The sequence below is a fragment of the Branchiostoma belcheri genome, unplaced genomic scaffold (genome assembly GCF_001625305.1).
Source record: "Branchiostoma belcheri isolate BF01 breed outbred unplaced genomic scaffold, Haploidv18h27 scaffold54, whole genome shotgun sequence".
Classification (NCBI taxonomy): domain Eukaryota; kingdom Metazoa; phylum Chordata; class Leptocardii; order Amphioxiformes; family Branchiostomatidae; genus Branchiostoma; species Branchiostoma belcheri.
This window is the reverse complement of record NW_017804176.1, coordinates 1,695,994-1,717,995: the sequence shown is the minus strand read 5'-3', so window position 1 is coordinate 1,717,995 and position 22,002 is coordinate 1,695,994. Positions and strand designations below refer to the sequence as shown.

Genomic DNA, 22,002 nt, shown 5'->3' with positions numbered 1-22,002 from the left:
GAGAGAGAGAGAGAAAATATTCACGCTGCAGTTCTAAATCCAACTCTAGATGACGCTCTCCTGATTAGGTCATGCCATTCACTAATAGGGAAGCAGGTAAAATTTGATTAGAGACAGCAAAAGCATCAAATAAGAACTGTATTAACTCCAATACTTTACCTTTCTAATTCTACTAATACAAATTAGAGGATTAACCAAGTTGTACCTTTGTGTGTATAGTGTGCACCCCCTATTCTAAAGAATGGATCATTCCAAAAAGGTCTCGTGAAACCAAAATGGCCGCCATCGCGTGTTTTTGGTGAGTTAGTCAGTTTCCTGGCCCTTTCTTACGCATATACTAAAACTACTGTGCATGAAAACGGTATTTTCAACCTGAATTAGACAATTTAAGGCTTATTTAATAAGTCTATAGAGTTGTAGAACGACAGGATTGCGGGAAACACAAGGGGAGGGGCGGTGAATGGGTGTGGGCTGGGCCGGGCAGGTAGAAATTCTGCCGCTCAAGGTTTATGATATATGCTGCGGAGTGCCCATACCTTAAGAATGCAAGATTTCTGTTTAAGGCAACCTGTTTGTAGCCAAAGGTTGCTTGGGCAACCCAACCTTGTCTGAAGCAGACCGAATGCCGTCATTTCAGGGTTGTGAGATCTATCTAATATTATGATAAGGTTTTTTCTTGGTTGGCAAAAGCAGCAAAATAGCTCTGTATAATTATGGAGGTAGAAATCAAGGGTAACTTAGCTCTAGGACAACCTAGACGTAAAACCAGGTTGCCTAGGGTGCAACTAATCTGAGAAATTCCAAATACATGTATACATGAACAACTAGACACCCCCCGGAAAAAAAGTAAAAATAGATCATATGAATATTAAAATACAACAGCATCATTAGTTTCTTTTTCAAACATCCTTGACACAGTCATACATTTTGGGACCTGTTCCAATTGCATTTATTAATCTCAAAAACTGTAAAAATAACACTGCAGCACTTCAATATGCAATATGAGGATGATGGGGGATTTATACATCTGACGTTTTCTACAAAATGAAATGTTTGATAACTAAGAACTTAGTAAGATATACTGTATGACAGGGATGATGATGTACTTAAGCAAAAGATAGGATTTCCCTTGTCTCATAGCAAAGGCTCAGTCACCTTTGAAATGATAAATTGTCTAGTCACAGTGCACAGTGCAACAGCTCAGTGTACGGCTTAGCAAGATCTGACTACCAGCTGTGGCCTGTCAAAAGTAATCCTGTAGCTTCCACTTCGGATATTAATTTTGTACCCATATCGTGTCACAATTACAATGAAGCCAAGCCAAGATATGGTGCTACTTCTTTGCTCTGTATTGTATTTAATATAATCATGCATGTAAAAAAGGATTGATTTTGCTGGAACATGTACTAAGTTCAGAAAGTTTCCAATATGCTATCTGCAGATATCATATTTTCTTCCAACATATGAATATAGAACAGTGATCTATAAGCTACCAGTTGAAAAAAAAATGGTTATCACCACTTTTTTTAAATTTGGGTGTAGAGCTTAGACTTTAGAGTCCATTTTACAGAGTAAGATTTTAAGTGATGAAGCATTGGCCTTGCCATAGAAATAAAAGGTAACATGCACTCTGGTATGACAAATTATGCTCTCTTGTATAACATACTCTGGGGAATATTGCCCACTCTGATTTAGTATAACTAATGACATCTAATCCCAGACAAACTCCCCAGGTGTGTTGATTTTCTGGAAGCCGAATTAATCTCCTAGACCCATGGAAACCTGGCCAATCTCATGATAGACTGGTTATGATGTATGATGTCAGACAACAAAAAATGAGATAAATTTATAACATTTAGGGCTCAAAATACTCCCTGCATATGCAGGTTAACAATTCTAAGCATTGCACATATATTTATAAACCATGATATGATCAACCTTAAGGCTTTATGAATTTTGCAGGAGAAAGTTTGGAGTTACATGATGTTCTGAAGACGACCACCGTACCATGTTAGACACAGAGAAGGAACAAGTTCGCTCGGCAAAGGGAAAACTTGGACATCCCACCATGCGGCCGGTTCCTCTTATATCCTCAGTACAGAGGATCGTCTTGTACGAAACTAAAGCGGTAAGTACAAACATCTTTTGTTACTCCGTGAAGGAGGTCAGGACCTCCGGACGGAGTGTTGTGATCGGCTGATTTTTCGTGTTCGCAGTCAAAACACTGGGTTCTCTTTGTGTAATCGGCACGCAATTTTATACGCCGTCTGCGGGCATGCCCGTGTTGATGCACGAATGTGTATTTTTGCCGTTGCTGCTTTCGCGGTCAATGTAATATTGCAGACGCACCCCTACAATTACGAGGCGAATTGGAATGGTCCAGAAAAACGCGTTGTTTGGAATAGCAGTGGGGGGGGTGGAACTTCATGCAGATACGGGGTGGTTTTGATAAGTGGTTCCAGATGTTTTTGCCCATGGTTAAGAGATGCCAAGTTTTTTGGAAGATGTTCGCAGCCAAAACGCATTCTTCCGTACGTCGCATTTTTGTGTAATTTCGCATGTGGTGTGGCATTATGTCCGGGATGATGCACGTCTTTTTATTTTTACCGTAGCTGTTTTGATATTGGAGTAAATGGTTATTTTCGAAACATCCCCATGTCGTTGAAATGTTGTCGTCCGTTTATGTCACCGGTAGTAAGTCGCGGCGGGGCTGATGGGGACGACGGAAATGTGGGGTGGTCAGAGGTCAACATTAGGAAATGTTAATACCGATAACGTAATCCTATCGATTTCAAACTGGTCGGGTGTGGCGATCGCGACCTAGTGGCGGCGTGTATTTAGTCACGTAGCAACTGGCCGGTCGTCCTAGCCAATGGCCAATATTTTTGGGTTGGGCCGCTCCATAGTGTTAGTGGAGCAGCTCTTTGTAAACATGGACAATATTTTTGAGCAACCCATCAATGTGTTCTGCCTCGTGGTCGGATGTGGTCTGGGGCTGGTAAACCGCACATACAGTACTAGTAGATCGGGTAATTTTATGATTTGCTAGTTGTAAAGGCGTCGTGTAGTATGAGCCGGTATATGAAGAAGTAGCCTGTGTTACACAATCATGCTTTCGGCCGGATTGATGTGCAACTGTTACTAATTGCAGGGACTGCGCTAATGCCGACCAGTCGCGCCGTCCTGATACACCGCGAATGTGCGAGTGTTCCCTGTAGACAGTCCCGGGAGTCATTTTGTTCGCACATTCCAGGAGCCAAACCAAAATACGTTCATGAACCGAGTCCAAAAAACCGAAACGTGAAAATCGGATGATCGGACCTGATGTACATTTCTCTTTCTGTAGATTGTACACACAATACACACATCTTTAGATAATCTGGCCATGGCAGGTAAAAAAAGTAACCCTGAATCATACTAGATTAGCGTAAATGCATGTTTATGCGTTCAAAACAAGAAAAGAATTTGTTTCCCGGTATTAATCTCTTGAAACACGGCGCTGAATATTGACGCAAAAATATTTCGGGCATCGCGCGCCCTTCCCCGTTGTTTAGACTGTATGAAAATCCCGCGTCACGTGTCGGCATTTCGCATCTCTGATTGGTTGTTGCGACTTAAGATGACTGAGCCGACGCGCGTTTAAACAATTTTTCTTTGTTCGATTTATCACACTTCACAGAGAATTGTCGCCAATGGCTACTTCTTTTTGTTGCAATATATAATACTTCACGGAGAATTGTCGCCTATGGCTTCTTGTTTTTGTTGTAGGTAATAAACTGTCGTAATTCCACCAGGTATCCTAAGACTGCCACATTGAAAAGTAATTTTCAAGAGATCTACTAGAGTGCAGCATACACTGTGCAGTATACATTATTGAAAAGGCCTTGATAACATGTGTCAGTCTTGGGAGTACCCATTGGAAAAATGAGTGTTTTTAACTTGTAAGTACTTATCATTAACCTCCTTCTTGTTGCCATATTTGTTGATATGTACAGATTATATTAGGTGCTAAATGACTACCTCTGTCAGTGAAAAGGTTAAGAAACGAAATTTTATGGTTATCATACTGTGTACCACCATTGTTTGTTTTTTTGGCCATTTTTTAGGTCAAATTTTCAAAAGCTCCGCACTGCGCAATGGGGCGTATCCCCCTTCCGCAATATCCTGTTCTCGGTCGCTTAGCTCCCCTGCCATGGCCACGCGGCCAGTACCACTACACTCAAATTGAATCCTTCCTACAACCCTGACCACACACACACCCCAAACACGTGCACACTCCATTTGCTAAACTAGCCAGTTGACTTTTGTCACAATTACACCACCCAATTTCACTGAGTACACTGTACATGTATATGCAAAATGTAGATATATTTATTACTGGTGTAAAAGACTTTTAATTGCAATGTAGCAATTAGTAATGAATCATGATTTTCATCCTGCATATTCATGTCATAAGTACTATTGCCTGCCTGTCCTTCCTACACCTACATGTACACACGTCAGTGTTCGAAATACCTGTCTGCAGTCTGCAATCTGCAGATAGGTTTTCAAGATTGCAGAAGAAAAATTCATACAATCTGCAATTTTGCAGAAGGAAAAATAGGCTCCAGATTCAATAGTTTTCAATTTAGCAAACTAGAACTCTCTGGCCTTCTTCATTAATTTGCATCATCCTTGTCTTGACTTGTCTATCTTTTGTTTCCCTTTGGACTTACAAAAAATTGTCTTCACTAATTTGCATATGAATCAATAGTTTGTGCTTATAAACCTGCAATTCTCTTAGTGTCACTGACAAAAGGTAGTAGTCTGACCGTTTCAGGTAGCACCAAAATCATATCGAGTTGCTTAAAAGTTAAGTTTTTTTTTTTTGTCTTTTATTAGTATGTTGTGTGGAAGGATGATATGTGGGTGTGATTACTAGTACATTTACAGGTAAGGTATGACTTTATAGTTGTAGTAGCTTGTAGTAGGAGACAGCGGTGAAAGACCCATGGAGATACCAGTAAATGATAAATTTTCTATGGAGAAGGATCTATAAAGTCTGAAATTAAAAGAGTGATAGATTAAAAATAAAAGAATTCCATTAATGCTACAGATCTACAAAGCTATATATGATGTAAAAAAGACATTAATGGTTTGAGAAGGTTGTAGTATGGAGGCTTGTGTATTTGCAGAAAGCATTTTCAGATTGCAGAACAAAATTTTGACTCTTCTGCAATATTGCAGACCACTGGAAAAAAAGTATTTCGACCACTGCACGTGTACTTTCACGTGTCTGAGCAAAATGACATGAATAGAAAAATCAAATGCATTTTAGTCAAATCCAGGTTGATGGTTTGAAGATAATCTTTATTCACAAGTCTATAGAGCTGAGAAGTTAAATATTGAAGCCTCTATCTCTACATGTATGTATGTATTATGTACAGGAAGAAATATTAAGATTTTCTCATCATTCATGGTTCTTAAATACACATTATTGCAAGCAAACAGTTGAAGTCTTTTGAGTGCATTCTTGTGTTACTTTAACTTATATATAACATATATAATGTACATCTTTTGATACTTTATATAAGGACAGTACTTGTTGCACTTCTGTTTTGTTACTATTCTTGGATTAAAAGTTGGCTGGTCTGATTTTCATCTCAACAAACTTGAGGGAGTAATAGTCTGTATTTCTCCAGTCCTCGTGATTCCAGACTATTCCGTCCGGAATACTGGAGCCAGAATTTCCGTACTCCCCACCACGGTAGTACTTGCCATTTAGGTTGGCGTAGAAGCAGGAGTTATACCACCACCCACCCTTGGACAAAATGGCGCAGGTATTTCCCGGTGCCGGTACGCTGAACGCCTGGTAGTTGTGATACCACGAGAAGGCGTCGCCCGCCGTTCCGGAGTAACCGTTCACAAGAAGGCGGAAGTTGTCGTTCTCGCTGTTGACGCGAAACTGTCCGTATTCCGCGTAGCGCCTTTCGCCCTCCCAATCCTCCATATCGATTCTCAGTTTGTACGCTCCCTGATTGGTTAGTAGGTGGATGATGGCATTGCCGAGCCAATGCTCGGTGTCGACTTCGCCAAACCCGACTTTGTATTCGTTGGCCGTGCGCTGAAAGTCAGTGGAACCGTTGACGCGGCGTTGGATCACAGTCCAGCCGCCGCCAGAGGTGTTCATATCGCAGTAGACGGGGACAGCTTGTGGGGAGGTTTGCGGAGTTACGCTGTACACCGTGCTCGTGTTGTGACCCAAACGGTACAGACTCGCGCAGTCCCGAGGAACCTCAGGGCCTGAAATAACAATAGACACAGATTCTTCTATTAGAAGTCATTCAACAGCAATAGATTCTGTACCACTATTATTTTCAAGTGCTCTCTATACAAACTGTGGTTTTCTACAAATCTTACTTATTTTTCTCACAAACATTGACCATACTCAGCTTCACAAAGTGCAGTTTGCTTTATTTCTGCAAGGGGGCACTATTGCTCAGTTGTCAATCCAGAACCAGATGTATGGCTCTACCTCATGTTTAACATGATGGATTTCTTGATCTTGTCAAAGGGTAAAACATGCACATAACTTGTATGTGACACAGGAATGAGGAAAAATCCCCAAATCCGTACCATTACAGAGTTAATGGCAGCAGATGGTCTACATTCAATCTTCTGTCTATCTGTCCTACACATGTATGACCTGTCATAGCATAATGGACTATTGGGACCTATCGGATTACAAGTAACAGATCATCTTGAATCATGTGTCAATCAAAGTCCTATATAAAACCATAATTTTTTACTCTAAGGACGATACAATCATTTTTCTTCTGTAAATAATTGTAGGATTATAGTAGATTACTGTAAACTGTATTACTGTACGAATTCAAATACGAATTCAAGATCTTGTGTGTATATGGAAAGGAATATGCTAGTACGCAGTGATAAGTGGATGTACGGTAACCAATCAACAGGTATATCCTGGCACCTGACTCCATTTCCCCTGCCAAATCATGCCCACTTACAGGCAGCCCCTTTAAATAATTCAGATGTACATCAATTTGTTATGCCACTGGCAAGGCTTGTTTTAAGTAGGCCTGGGTTCTTTCCAATATCTCACTCAGGCAGTCTTGGAACCTTGTCAAAATGTAGAGGCCAAGATTTAGTGCCTGATTTAGTGCAAAGATTTGGTACAGAGAAAAGAAAAGGTAAGGATATTCAAGTCAATAACTTGAAGTACATGCAAACAGTGAAATCAGCCTAATATATTATGTAGCATCAAAATCATAGAAGATGCAATTTTAGTGACATTATCACTTGACATATGTACTTTTAGAGTCTTCTTGGGCTCTGAGTAAAGTCTTGAGTCTTTCTTGTTGAGTTAAAACTACACAATAGCAGTCAGTAGGCTAAGAAGTAAGATGAATCAGAGTTTTTACTCACCAGTGTCAGTAACTTTGTTTGGTGCATCGTTGACCACGCTGTGGTTCTGCATACTGTTGATGACCTCCATGACCTGGTGCAGTTTACTCTGCAGCTGTGCGATGGTGTCCGTGTGCGTCTCCAACAACAGGTTCAAGTCCTTGTTCACGTTCTCCAAGTCCGTGACTCTGTTCTGTAGCATCTTTGCCTGTTCCTCCTGCGCTGTAACATTGTTCATCAGGTTGGTGAACTCGGTGCACTGTAAGGGGTTGGGACATTTTCCGTCGGCGTCCTGCGGGATGACGGCCGTGAAACGACAGTTCCCGTCCCCGAGACGTTCGTTGGTGTACTGCCCGCAGCGCCGTTCTTGGTTGAGCGTGGACTGTCCGCCGGCGCCGAGGACCAGGAGTAGCAGACTGAGAAAGGGTGAAGCCAACCACATGGTGGATTGTTTGTTGTCACTGAGCGCACGCCTGGTGGACCTAAACCCTGAAATAACAGACAGGATTCAGCAGGGCACGACATGCAGGCACAAAGTCAAGAAATTAACTTTTGTAGTGTCTGTGTATTCACTCCAACAGATACACATTATCATAGTTGAAGAACTTTTTTCCTTAAAAAACTAATATTAATCTTTTGAAATAAAGCTTTGTACTCCACATTCAGCCTTTTGATAGAAGGCAAGCTTGGGATTAATAAAAGAAAGCTGATACTCAAAAGAAGGCGTAGAATACTAGAAAGAAGGGAATTTCTTCAGAAGAATTGCAATACACATCTAGAGCCTAAGCTTACCTTTGTGCTGTATGGTATCTGTATATCTGAACTGACCTGGCGTAATCTATGCTATGCAACTTAAAGTATATATAATGGCCTTGGAAATCACAGCTGGCAACAGTCAGCCCACAACCTACGCAGCATAAAAATAGCAGCTCACCCTAATAGTACATTCTTTGCACAATTTCCTTACCTCTTGCCAAGCACCTTGTACTGTCTTACACCAACAGGAAGTAACAGACAAAGTCTGGAGGCCTTCCCTTGTTATACACACTTAGCTAATTATCCTCCTGGGTGGGAAAAGGTGGACAGAACCGCCAGAATCAGGTGCCTTTGTTCTCCACCAATCAGGTGCCAGGGGATTAATTAGATTATGCAAAGGTGGGTATGGCATGCCCATATTTGGTAAAGGGGATGTCACGCTTTTCCCTAGAGTTGTAATTGATTTACATCTGGAGGTATGCATTAGGGTGATGTCATGACATTACCAGCTAGTGTTACGGCCTCACTAATAAATCTGATTATGAAAGATTAGGAAGTCTGTCAGACCAATTTGTTGCCAACTAAAGTCAAGACAATTTGATGTGCAAGAACCAAGGAAATATATAAAACTGTGTCTTTAATTGGCGAATCCTTACAGGAGACATGACGTATGCCCTGAGAGTGTTCACATTTTTTACCATGGTCTGAGATCAAGGGCAGGTGGTCCTTCCAGTTTAACAGTAGCAACACTGAGTTTTGTTTTATCAACAACGGAAAGTCAACAGCTGATACAGACTACAAATTCCAGAATACTGACAACCATGCCAACTCAGTGTCCGCCCTTTCTCACGAAATGGTCGCCAAATAGAGAAACCATTCCTTTTTGAAACTATTTTTTTTAGAATTATTAAATCATCTCAAAAAGCTGTTGCAATATTGGAAAATCTAATGGTCAATGTTCAAGATACTGAAATATCTTGTACTAAAAAGTGTAAAATCTCTCAACATATTACTACTATGCATCTCTACCACCACTATTGCTTGCGACACCTTTTGTGCATCGGAATCAGTTTTTCCGAGAGCACAAAGGGCACACCTTGCCTAGGGGGAGGGAAATACCTAAAGCAGGGACCAGGATGCTTCATTCAGCCATATAGCCACCGTGGATGCCATCATCACCCCCTGGATTTACTGATAAAATCATGCAGAGAAAAACACGCAGACACCTATTTCCTCAATCTGTCAATCATGATGCTGCCTGGCAAAATAGCTAACCTGTCTGGCATGGCATCTTCTATTTTTAGGCTGCATTAGTTTGATTTTTGGTTCTTAGATTTCTGTAGGAAATCAATAAAACAGGTGGGCAATATAATGAGGCATCCTGTAATAGCCCCAAATAGAAGTCGCAAAGTCAGCATACTAGTCTCATTTCTGATTCAAATTTCAAACAATGAAGTTTATAAACTTCTAATCAAAAGTGTAACAACTACAAAGGTAGGGAGACAAGGACTTTCTTCAACTTAACAGTGCCAACAAATGAGCATTTTCAGATTTGAACCTCCTAGTCCTAGTTGGGCACATGTACGTTTTGTTTTTTCCAAATAAGAAAACAGTGAATCTGTCAAATTGAGCTGACAACCAAGAAATAAATTGGTGTGGCGACTCCTCTCAGACATAACTCACTCAGCCCTGGTCAGTACGTGTACATGCATCCAATTTGTCTGTTACTAACCCATAATATGTAAGATGTTTACAATACACATCCCGGCTGTTGACAGGCCCTGGAGCAAACTTGAAGGAGTCTTGGTGACAGGATGTGCTTCACAAAGACATCCAAACTTCTCTGTAGCTTAAAGAATTTAAAGAACTTAACTTGACAATCGTACACAAATGTACAATGACAACAGTTAATGCAAGACTTAAAATCTATGCTATATTTAGATTACAAAATAATGATGTATGTCAGTCTATATATTTTAAGACGGTGATGGTCTGGTTTAATAGGCAAAAGCTTTTGGAATAAAGTACAAAGAGCAGTCTTACATTTTGTAAGGATTTTTTGACAGCGTAAATCTTGTACTGTCATATAACATAATTTTGGTGTGATTACAATAATGGACAATATCGAAACATACTAGATATATGTCAGCCCAAAACTAACTGACTTTGACAAAACCCCACAAATGTAACAAAATTTAGGCGAAAGAATAATTCTTCTACTTACAGAAGAACAAATAAAAAGAGGCCAAAATCGTTGGATTGATTTGTAAATTACATTGTCTCTCCAGATAATTATGCTGTCTTTAGCAATACCGTAGCTACTGTTCTTTTGTAACCCCTATTGTGTGTTATCCTTTCTGGGAGGTATCTCCTGCAAATTATCAATTTTCTCCATTCCTTTAATTGAGTGGTGTTTGTCTACACCATTCTCTTTTCTCAGCATGTGACCATCCAAAGACAATCCCTCTCTTCCTCTTCTGAAGAAGACTACAAGAACACAGACAATGCGGCTTGTTTGAGACGTAGGGTTGGGTCTTTTGTTTGCAGGTTTTTGTGGTTGCACGCTGGGGTGGGGGACCCTTGGCTCTGTTTGTTTTGATGAGGACACAACGGGAAATTAGACACAATAGACCTCGTTGACAAGCGTCTGGCAGGGGGTGATCTATTGTTTTTGTTTACGGTGGCTAATTAAGAGTAATTATGGCATGAAGTCAGCTTCCTGCACAGCGTAAGGTGTCTACAGCACGGGAAAAGGATAGGAAATGATAGTCAGTTACTGTAAGAACTGATAGTTTTTGCAGTGATTTCTGTTAATAATGTGTTAATGTTTTAATTTTTGTATTTTATGATGATTTTGGCAACTCCATGACCGAGCTTGGACAAAATTGTGAACAAAATTTTAGCAAATTTGATCAAGAGTCTTCTACTTCTAGCATCCATTTTGCAACTTCTCTTTGTATAGATTAATTTACTTAATTTGAAAATGATGTACAGTGGAGGTTTAAACAAAAGTCCCCCATATTTTTGAAAGTTGGTAATTTAATATTGTTTGGATGGAAATAAAATGATGAAAAATGTTATATTGCAATTGACTAAAAGGTCTATGTATATCTGGAATTGGAATCTTTTAGACTTTAAAGATGCATATTGACTGTCACATTATTGTAGAAATGTTGATTTGCATGTATGAGAATTGTTTGTTGTCTGTCCATTTAAAGTCTACATTTGCTAAAAGTTGTGAATATTACCGATTCGGAATAGATGTTCTTTTATTCAGTGTCTATGGTGATAACAGGCAGGGTAGTGCTAGTTCAACCAACAACCAAGACCTGTTAGATAGCCACTAAAATTGTCCTTTGCTAAAAGAAGCTAGTGGTTCACTATGTAAGTCGTGTTTGTGGCTAAATAACTTTTGAGTTTACACGAAAATGTCTGCGTAAACACTTTGCCCGCTGTTTTAGATGTAGTAAGCATCTTTACCTGTGTACATGACAGTGTTTCCTCTACCATAACCTGGCCCTCTCCTATTCCAAGAAAGCTCAGTGCCACACCTGGAAAGTGACAATGGGTAATTCCCTCAGGCCACTCCAAAGTAATGTCTTGGTTCTCACTGCGTCATTTTTTCTGATTTGAAAAAAAAAGTAAAAAGATCGCTTTTGTATTTTTTTGTATATTCACATTTGGGAAATTAATCAACTTAAACAAAAGCTCATTTTTTAGCTCTTACAGATTATGATTAAGTAGAAGAAACTATAGAATAATTCTGTAAAACCTTTTGATTATACATACAACTTACACTATTATTAACACGTCCATGATGACTATTACCTAGGGCAAAAATCCAGACAAAAGAGTGCGTCCATGTTGTACCAACTTTCAAATCGCGTTGCGTACAAACTATGCGGAAAGCAGAAATACCGTTTTCGTTCTTTCGCAAAGCCCGAGTCAGAACGTGCCGGCAAGCAAGTTTGTAGTAAGTCCAAGTGTTGACAATGGCGGAGTCAGATATGATCTGTGCGTGTGTCTGGGATGGGTCGAGCGGACAATAGAACATCTTCAGACTGAAACTGAGCGCGTCTGGCAGGCGTGTCGCTAGCCTTTGTGCACGGACGCCGCCGAAAAAGCTTCAAACCCGACTTACGAGAATTATACGTTCAAATTCTAACATTTTCTGTTGGCAACATACATGAGTAAGTTTAAGGCTCTTTAAGTAAAAGACAAATTACCCTAAACAGCATGCCTTGATGGTTAGGTTGTAGAGGCTGTAGAAATAGATTGCTTTTTGTCCGTCCGAGACCCGCTGTTCACTTGCCCATTCCAGACTAGCCGATCGTATCTAGCTCAGTCTTAGGTTGGGTAGTCGCGGATTCCGAAGAGATATACCATGAAGGCGCTCAGATACTCGGAAATTCTGACTACTAGTAGTACTGCCACATACTGGTATAAATGATTGTAGCAACTTTTAATAGTGCCTGCACATTACAGTCAGAACTATGGACTTTTCTCAACTCAAAGGTGCCGCTCAGTTTTGCAAGGTCCATATACACAACATAACAGTGACTGTGTCACAATATTATATGATTATGTATAAACAGAATATGTATTCTACTAATCATATTGCTTAAAATATGTTCTCTCATTACTAATATTTTGGGTTGCTGGTGTGAAGCAGTGTTATACTTACTTCTTGGCTTAATTAGCCTAGTAGTCTTTGAACTGGAAGGAATAATAAGTGAATTTACAGTAATGCGGGCTTGCCCGTTTGCCGCCCCCCTCAGACCGGACTTCATGTCGTTACTGTTGTCACAACAGCTCAGCAGACTTCCTGGACCCCCCACAGAAATACTTTCTATTTTTCCACCCCCCCCCCCAAAAAAAAAAATTACTGTAATTTCATTTATTTTCACTGGGACTTATAGTGACTTAGCAGAGGAAAGGAGGTTTTCACTGTTTGATATGTGAGAGCCACACCCCACACACGTTATCTAAAAGAGTAGGGGACCTTCCTAGTGTGAGTGGTTCAAACCTTACAGTCCGGTCTTTCGCAGCTTGCACTTACATGTACAAAACTGGTATGTTACGCCTAAAGCCAGTTTACTGGTTACACGAAACAAACAAACAAACAAACAAAACCAGTATTTGTGGTGTCATGAATTCACAGGGAGAGGACACCACAAAAACTGCCAAAGTAAAAACACCGCGAATATTTCAACATTTTACAGTAGCTGAGCATATTGAGGAAGAGGTGAGAGGATGTGCAGTATTGGTGGGCTGTAGGGCCAGTGATTTCCCTGATAAGTGACAGGAGATGGGGGATGTTGTGTCTTTACTGTAAACAGTTAGAACTGGCGACTCCGGCCAGACAACCCAGGGAGATATGATAAAAAAGATGGCACAGATATGGCATTGTTAGACGCTTATGTGTAGCTGACATACCAAGCTTGTCTTCTCTAATTATGCATTATCATGCAGTTGTGCCTTTAATCTATACAAAGGCTGCAAGATTCTGAGAACCTGAATTTGAAGGCTGTCTTATTAGTACATGTATTGTTATGAAATCATTTAATTCAAACCATGACAAGGTTTTAGTGCTGTAACCATTTTAGAATTTGTTACACTCAAAATTTCTCACTTCCTAGTTATGGCAGATACTGTATTAGCATTGTACCATGTTAAGGAGATTTGAGACAAATGCAAAATGAATGTGAAGAAAAGTTGTTTCTAAATGACCTTCAAAATGAGTCACTGCTAAATGAAAGACAAACATGTATGTCAGAGAAAATGAACATGGTACATGTATGGCATTCAGTATACTGAGTACTATGTAAAATCGATCTTCTGAATTGTTAAATTGCAGCGATTCTTCCTGGTTGGGTCCAACAACAGAGAGACTAAGTTCAGAGTTCTTAAGATTGACAGGACGGAGCCCAAGGAGCTAGTCATTATTGATGATAAGGTATGTTATATGTTACATGTCATTTGGTCATTATAACCTACCTTTTATTAAGTTGATCAAATAAAGACACTGACATTTACGTATTATCTATTATGACATTGTATAGTCATGTATTGTTTGCAAAGTGAGACATATACATGTACATTGTACATTTGGTAGCAAATGTCATTGATACTGTAACTAAGTTGACCTCAATACAACATTACCGTAAGTGCCCAGGTGTGGTCATAAAGACTATAGTTTTTATCTGCCTTCAATGGGGTGTAGGTCTGTCCTTTTATTTTTCCTCAAGCTTCATTAGTATCAGAATGTGTCATACATGGTTGCAGACATTTTAAGACTTCTAATCTTGTTTGAAGTAATACCCTCCTATCCTATGATACAAACTGTACATGTACCAGTAGTGCCAATTGTAACCTTGTTTTAAAAGACACATCTGTCTTCTTTCCAGGTTGAGTACACCCAGCGTGAGGTTCGGGAGCTGTTGTCTATGTTAGATGTGGGGAACAGAGCCACACGTCCAGCTCAGAAGGGCGGGGCAGGACTGACCAGAACGGTGTCTGCATTCGGCATCGTTGGTGAGTAGAATAATACAACAGTTACTGTAGTGTAACATTACTTATCTTTTTCCCAATTGGCTAGTTCAGTAAATGTCAGCCATAATGCACAGTAAGGAATTGAACTTAAAAGATAGAATTTGGCCCATATTTAGTTTGAAATTGTTTACATTTTCCATTGGGCTAAGTTTTTTGTCTACTTCCTTTTTGGATATTGGTGAATAATCAGATATCAATATATCTGAATGTCTTTTGTTATGATATTGTTATACCATTGCACCAGAACTAATTATACAATGATCATGTTATTTCGTCACCTAATTTTACAGGTTTTGTCCGATTCCTGGAGGGTTATTACATAGTGTTAATCACCAAGAGAAGACGGTAAGTAATTACTATTTTTTTTCTTCAATCATCAATCAATAAAATTTTATATTTTGCTTTTTAACAGTTGTACAAGCATATGATGGTCAGAGTGTTTGATGAAAACTTTCCTATAAATCTTTCAGAGTTGCTATCCTCGGTGGTCACACTATCTATAAGATAGAAGACACCAGCATGATCTACATACCCAATGACAGTGTCCGCTACGCTCACCCTGACGAGTCACGATACGTCAAGATCTTCCAAAATGTGGACCTCTCCAGCAACTTCTACTTCAGGTATCATGCAGTACTGCATTTAGTTGCTAGAGGGACCTTCTTACATGACTTTTAGCATTTCTTGCAAAGAGCATTAATTAAGCTGTTGAGTCTGTGTGTGGTGGAGTTTTGTACATTTGAGAACCCAACACATATCTTGACTTAAAAATGTCAAATCAAAATGGTGTATTTGAAAAGATCTATCAAATTATAGCATCAGTAATCCCTGATGAACACACACTTTGGATTATTCAGCCAAGTGTTTGATCAAGGACAATATGTGTATAATGTCCTTGGTTTGATACATACATACATGTACTTGAAAAGGCCTTGGAAAGACTGTTTTTCTAATGTTGGGAACCTGGCAGAATATACATGTATAATATGAGGGTTGATGTTGACTATGTTTCTTCCCCTTTTCTCTTCCACAGCTACAGCTATGACCTGACTCACACACTACAGTTTAACCTGACGGCTGCCTGTAACTTCCTACCGTTCGGACGCACCAGGAAACAGGACAAACAGATGGACTCTGGAGATGATGATGATGAGTATGATGATGATGAGGAGGAGGAGGGAGAAGAAGAGGGGACCAAGGATCACGTGTTTGAAACCAGCGAGGAAAGCGGAGACGAGAAAATAGAGGAATCTGTGCCAAACGTGGAGCTAGAAAAAGGTTTACACACTAACTGTTATCTTTTCTGTACATATCAGTTTAGTATGTATGGGAACTAAGAAAACATATTAGTGTGACCTTATCCTAAAAATACAGTCTTTTGGAATAATTGAATCATTTCTCATTGATTTTGCTTAAGGAAAAGATAAAGTTTGGGTAAACTGAAAGTTGAAATAATAAAATGTGTCAAGTTCAGTTAAGGGACACAAAACTGAGGAAATGGAATACATAAATTTTGTATTTACATGACATTATATTTTAGTATACTGTATGTCAGTGTTAGGATTAATATCTATGAATGAATATGACATTGGCATTTTTCAGGTCATATCTGTGGAGTCCAGAACTGCCCAGAGTACAAGTATGTGTGGAACAGCCACATGTTGGAGAAGTTTGAGGACAGAGTCCACCCGGACTGGAGAATGTCCATCATACACGGCTTCTGTGCACAGTCAAGTATCCTTTCATACAGCCAGTATTCTGCAGTATTTACTTTACTGTAAAATGGGTTGAAATCAATGTGTAATATTTTGTCAGACATACATTATATCTGGCACTACAACTAACTGTTTAAATACATGTAGATAACTAGTACCATGGTGCTAGTACACTGAAAACTTTAACAATTGTTCAGTAAAGAACGTTTTTTTAATCAATTTTTCTCTACACCTTTAAAAGGACACATTTTTAATACAGATGTGATAGTTTTGAGTTTTGTTGGAGGATTTCTAGTGTGTGACAAAACTACAGAATTTTGTACCTTGACACATAATGTCAGATGTGTGTGTGTATGGCCGTCCTATCTTCATCACACTGATTGCACGTCGGTCCATTCTGTTTGCTGGGACCAGATTTTTAAAGAGGGGAGCCAACTGTGAGGTGAGAATTTAAGATCTTCATAATGCTTAGTTCGTGGATGTTCTCTTCTTTGTTTTGCTGTTCAACGATATTCCATTTGTAAGATGTACAATTTTGCAACCTTTCAACACTTTAATGGTGTTAGAAATATCAAAGTTGAGTTGCATTTCGTTGTCCTTAAACATCACCAAGCTATGAAGGAAAAACTTACTACATGCTTTGTACTGTAGATATCGCTACTGTTTTTATCCTACCACTCTTACAACCATTATAAATCTTAGGTTATTTCCTGTGGATGCTCTTGATAACACAATATACTAGCCAAGGACTGTGTATTTTCAAGAGAAATACACATAATTATACACATTATTATACACATAATTTCATTAGTGTCTGTTATAATTGAAAGTATTTGAATGTATGTCAATCAGGGCCAGGTAGCCAATGAGGTTGAGACGGAGCAGATAGTCCATGATGCCTCGGTGCTGTCGCTGGCCAGCGGGCGCTACACAGCATACGTCCAGATGCGGGGCTCCGTGCCGCTGTACTGGTCACAGGACATCACCACCATGATGCCCAAACCTCCCATTGGCTGTGAGTAAATGAACTAACGTTAGACAGCGAGGACACCTGTCTTATGTTCCAAAAACTGCAGTGAGTCAGCATGGTAATACCAGTAACATTGAGGACACTGCTGCATGATAATTGTGACGTTTGTCTTTGTCAGAATGTACTAAATGTACAAGGAAAGTTTGTCCTAGTGTTGCTGCCACTGTTTTTCTATGTCTAGAATAGGTGACATGCCCTACAATGTGACTAAAAACCAAAACATTCTAAATCTTGTACCATTGTATTCCCTTATAACATTTTGCTTTGTGAAGATTCTGTAATAGAAATTATATCAAACATGTGTCAATTGATTTTATGCAGTGGACTTGGCTGATCCATATGCGTACATTGCTGGTCTTCACTTCAACGATATGATGAAGAGATATGGTTCACCTGTCATCATCCTGAACCTAGTGAAGGTATTAGAGCTAAAACAATATTTTGGGTGTATATAGTATTACATTGTAATATACATTGTATAATGATTCCTTGTTTTCAGAATTAGTGTTCCTCTGTTTTGAGTGCAGCAACTTGCTTATTACTAGTATGTTTTGTACAATTGCAGACGATACTGTCAATCATAATCAAGAATAGATTCTTTTTTTTATAAATGTGAAAATTTGCTCACATGCTACCATTTTGGTAGCCTATATCCAGTACCTTCCTCCAGGCTGTAATGCTACTTCTTGACACTAGGTGGTGCACCGGTGCCAATTTTGACTGAGTAGATAGAGGTAATGACAATTATAGATAGCTCAAGAACAGGCCACACAACTAAAGAATTACCTGCTGGAAAAGCACGTCAACAGAACCTGTAGTAATCACACCTGTTGTGTTTGCAGAAACGTGAGAAGAGAAAGCACGAGAGCGTCCTGACGGAAGAACTGGTCTCCGCCATCAACTACCTGAACCAGTTCCTGCCCCCGCAGCACGCCATCCAGTACATCGCCTGGGACATGGCCAGGTTCACCAAGAGGTCGAGGCCGGCATGAATTGGGACAGCCCCATGTTTTCCACATACCCTTCCTTAACCCTTTGTTTGGCTTATATACAGTAGTGTTGTAACTGCCATTGCCCCCCTCCCCCTTGCTGCATCCTCAAACTAAAAACTTCAGTGTTTGCACCCTACCAACCCCCCTCCCATCATAAGCTTTCTAATTTTTTTCTAAAATGGTGGCTTGTAACTTTTATGTTTCTGATGCAGCATTGGTTTGCATGAAGTTTTGCAATTATACAAGTGAAATGTCCCAATTCAAGCTATGGGGATCTAAAGAAAAAACTTTGTTCTAATTTTGCTTTTAAGTTTTAACAGTTGCACCATCATTGACATGTTTATCTGTTATAACAATTACTGTAACTTTGTTGGGCTTTTTCTACTTAATATGCAAATTTCAATGCATGGAATATTGTTTGAGAGAATACATGTGGCTTGAAGAGTTTATTTTGTGACTAAGGATAATTATAGAACTTAAGACTTGCTTGGATTTGATTGCCTATGCCCCCCCTTCCTCCTGACTGATTTCCTTGTTTTTCCTGAACTGTTTACAGTAAGAATGTGAACGTGATGGAGAGACTGGGTGAGATAGCAGACCGTGTGGTGATGAGGACAGGGTTCTTTAAGAGTGGTCCCCATCTGTACTGCACCAAGCTCAGGCCTGAGGAAAAGTGTAGTGAGATGCAAGGTACAGTCAGCCACTCTTACAGTCAGTTCAGTGGGAAATGTCAGAATTGAATTACAAGTACATCATTTTTGGCTGCTAACTAGATCTAGATTGGAAAAAAATGTTGCTGCTTTAACAGCTTGAATTTGGGGTTGAATTGTCATTAAGTATTGGCTCTTTTAGCTCACATGAACGTAATGGTCAAATGAAGCTGCAACTCACATTGTGTAGCAAATGAAGGCTGTCTTGCTTTGTGGGTACTCATATGCAGGTGACTTCAAACTTCTATCCCACATCCAGGTAAAGCTGACAAATCAGTTCTTCCCATCTTTGTGGGTCCCCATATTCAGGTGTAGCAGGCGAATCAAACCTGCCTGACCTTTTGTCCCCCTCCCCCCAGGTGTAGCGGAGGAATCTGGCCGTCGCCAGACCGGTGTACTGAGGACTAACTGTGTGGACTGTCTGGACCGTACCAACACAGCTCAGTTTGTGACAGGGAAGGTGGCCCTGGCTTTCCAACTGTACTCACTTGGGGTGCTGGAGGATCCAAAATTAGAATTTGACACTGATGCAATAAGGTAATATTTGACAATAGCGTACATGTATTTTTAGAACTGTTACAGTAAAGAGGAAAAATCATATCAAAGCAAGCCATTTTGATATGGATATCACTGTATGAGCTTTATTGTTTAGACCTTTTTTTTACTAATAATCAGATTGACTATCCATACAAAAACAAATTTGGCATAAAATATGTTGCATATTACATGTACATAATTGGCATGTACATAAAGGCATATGTCACATAATGATCTATAATTTCTGCTGTCTTCAGAGTGTTTGAGGAGTTGTATGAGGACATGGGTGACACCCTGGCCCTACAGTACGGTGGTTCCCAGCTGGTCCACAGTATCCAGTCTTACCGGAAACTGTCTCCCTGGACCTCCCATTCACGGGACATCATGCAGACTCTGTCCAGATACTACAGCAATGCCTTCTCAGGTGATTCTGCACTTATTTTTAACCTTCTCCCAAGTAAGGTAGCCTTTTAGCATCTTAATTTCTTCCTGGGATCTCCTACTCAAGACTCTCCTTAGATACTACTGTACCAGCAATGTTTTCTCAGGGTAGACCTTCAGCACTTATTTTTAACCTTCTCCCAACTATGGTAGACTTTTAGGACCTTAATTTCTTCCTTGGGATCTCCTACTAAAGACTGATAGTACCTTTCCCAAGTACACAGCATTGGGGCCTGCAAGGGATTCAAACCCAGAACCTTTAGATTTTAAGTCAACAACCATAACCAAAACCAGTTTTCCTTTTACACACATAGATGCTGAGAAGCAGAGTGCGATTAACCTGTTCCTGGGAGTGTTCCTGCCCCATGAAGGGCGTGCTAACCTGTGGGACCTGCCGACTGACTACTACCTGCACCACACCCACTCCCGGGGGGACTTCCCCAGGATCAGGAGGAGGTAACCTCAATAATACTCCACCCCTGAGGTGTCGCCAAAAAATTGAAATGATGATGGTGAAAAATTGACAAGGAAATTCTTTGGGGGAGGTTTGTTGTTTTTCTTTGTTTTGTAAGAAAGGATCAGGAGGAGGTACTGTAATAACTTCAAGGAGGAGGCACTGTTACAGTAATAACTTAAGAATAATACTCTGCCCATGAGGTGTCGCCAAAAATTAAGAAGAATTTTTTAAAATTCATTATTGCATGGTGTTTTGTCATAGTTGAAGGAAAGGATAGTTACTTTATCAGTGAGCTGATTTATACGAAAATACATGTAGTTTAACATTTTTATTTAAATTTATTGTTTCCACAGTTACACACAGTGGTGGGAGATTCCAGTCCTTCGAGCACTACCCTTACCACAGGATGAAGGTAGGATAGTCCAAGTCATGTGTAATTTAGTATTGTAAAGGATCTGTGTTCATTGAAAAAGTATGCCTCCTTTATTGTTATGATATCATATTTGCTATCATGATGTTCATAGGGCCACTGTATTCAACATCAAGATTGTCCAAAATGCCGGTATCCTTTCCATTCATGTCAGACTCTATACTCCTGTCATATACAATGTATATCTAGAAGGAACAAGGAACCATTTTTCTATGCATAGAACCATTTTTCTATGCCAAAGTTGACCAACTCATGAAGCAATACTGTAGCTTTTATAGTATTTAGTACCATGACTTAAATATTCCTTCGTAAAGATCAGTACTGCATTGTCTCGATGTTCTCCCCCAGTGTGCAGAGACCACAGGGACGGGCAGGTTGTCCACTGGGGAAGTAGAGATGACGAGAGGCTGGATGAGTTCTCGGAGTACTACCGACCCTTCCAGCTGACGGTGTTCGAGGACCTGTTTGTCAGTAACATGCCACATTCCATCAAGTAAGCAACAAGGGACCTTTCCTTCAGCAGTGAGGAAAATTGATTTGGAAGGAATTTTTCAGCTACAGAATTTGACAAAAATACAGTAGTTTCATTTTGATGCAAACTTCCTTATATGTACTTTTTATGGCATTGTGTACCAGCCTTTGAAGAAAAACCATAGATACAATTTTTGGGGACTTCATGTACATTTAATTCTCATTGTAGTTACTACATGTAAATTGCCTTTTCTCTTTGACAGGGACTTCATGCCAAATCCAAGTGACCCCAAGTCGGACCCGTGCCCCTTTGCTGTCAGAAAAACAACCGGCAAGTTTGGGTGAGTTCTTTTGTGTCTATTAATTCCCTTTGCCTAAAAACTACTTTATATCTTTTTTACAATAAAACCAGGTCTCCAGATAATTCATGTGACTGCTCGTTAATTCATTTATTTGTTGCGTAATTTAGCCTGGTTACCAAACCTATTATAGCTCCCGAGTCTC

General features: G+C 39.8%; 2 protein-coding genes across 4 annotated transcripts in view; one reads left to right on the top strand and one right to left on the bottom strand.

Annotated features, from left to right (window-relative positions):
• Positions 1-246: 246 nt before the first annotated feature.
• The window catches only part of LOC109481177 (polyphosphoinositide phosphatase-like), a 23,526-nt gene continuing 1,770 nt past the window's right edge, over positions 247-22,002 (top strand). The window contains exons 1-19 of the mRNA XM_019783681.1: positions 247-298; positions 1,963-2,128; positions 14,021-14,119; positions 14,571-14,697; positions 15,006-15,060; positions 15,186-15,338; positions 15,749-15,993; positions 16,318-16,449; positions 16,772-16,872; positions 17,283-17,445; positions 17,782-17,879; positions 18,303-18,436; positions 19,009-19,142; positions 19,522-19,699; positions 19,957-20,123; positions 20,455-20,596; positions 20,951-21,009; positions 21,376-21,520; positions 21,762-21,839. Of these exons, the coding sequence (XP_019639240.1) occupies positions 2,009-2,128; positions 14,021-14,119; positions 14,571-14,697; positions 15,006-15,060; positions 15,186-15,338; positions 15,749-15,993; positions 16,318-16,449; positions 16,772-16,872; positions 17,283-17,445; positions 17,782-17,879; positions 18,303-18,436; positions 19,009-19,142; positions 19,522-19,699; positions 19,957-20,123; positions 20,455-20,596; positions 20,951-21,009; positions 21,376-21,520; positions 21,762-21,839 (2,330 nt within the window). The 5' untranslated portion in view covers positions 247-298; positions 1,963-2,008. The remainder of the gene's footprint in view (positions 299-1,962; positions 2,129-14,020; positions 14,120-14,570; positions 14,698-15,005; positions 15,061-15,185; positions 15,339-15,748; positions 15,994-16,317; positions 16,450-16,771; positions 16,873-17,282; positions 17,446-17,781; positions 17,880-18,302; positions 18,437-19,008; positions 19,143-19,521; positions 19,700-19,956; positions 20,124-20,454; positions 20,597-20,950; positions 21,010-21,375; positions 21,521-21,761; positions 21,840-22,002) is intronic.
• On the bottom strand, positions 5,309-8,516 carry LOC109481140 (microfibril-associated glycoprotein 4-like). 3 transcript variants are annotated; one of them, XM_019783637.1, is made up of 3 exons: positions 8,342-8,516; positions 7,429-7,896; positions 5,309-6,282 (listed from the first exon to the last, which is right to left on the bottom strand). In XM_019783637.1, the coding sequence occupies exons 2-3, from the start codon at positions 7,847-7,849 to the stop codon at positions 5,615-5,617; spliced, it is 1,089 nt and encodes a 362-aa protein (XP_019639196.1). In that variant the 5' UTR covers positions 7,850-7,896; positions 8,342-8,516; the 3' UTR covers positions 5,309-5,614. The 3 variants fall into 3 exon arrangements, with proteins under 3 accessions (XP_019639196.1, XP_019639195.1, XP_019639197.1); XM_019783636.1 differs by having other exon boundaries at positions 8,375-8,515; XM_019783638.1 differs by lacking the exon at positions 8,342-8,516 and adding an exon at positions 8,200-8,308.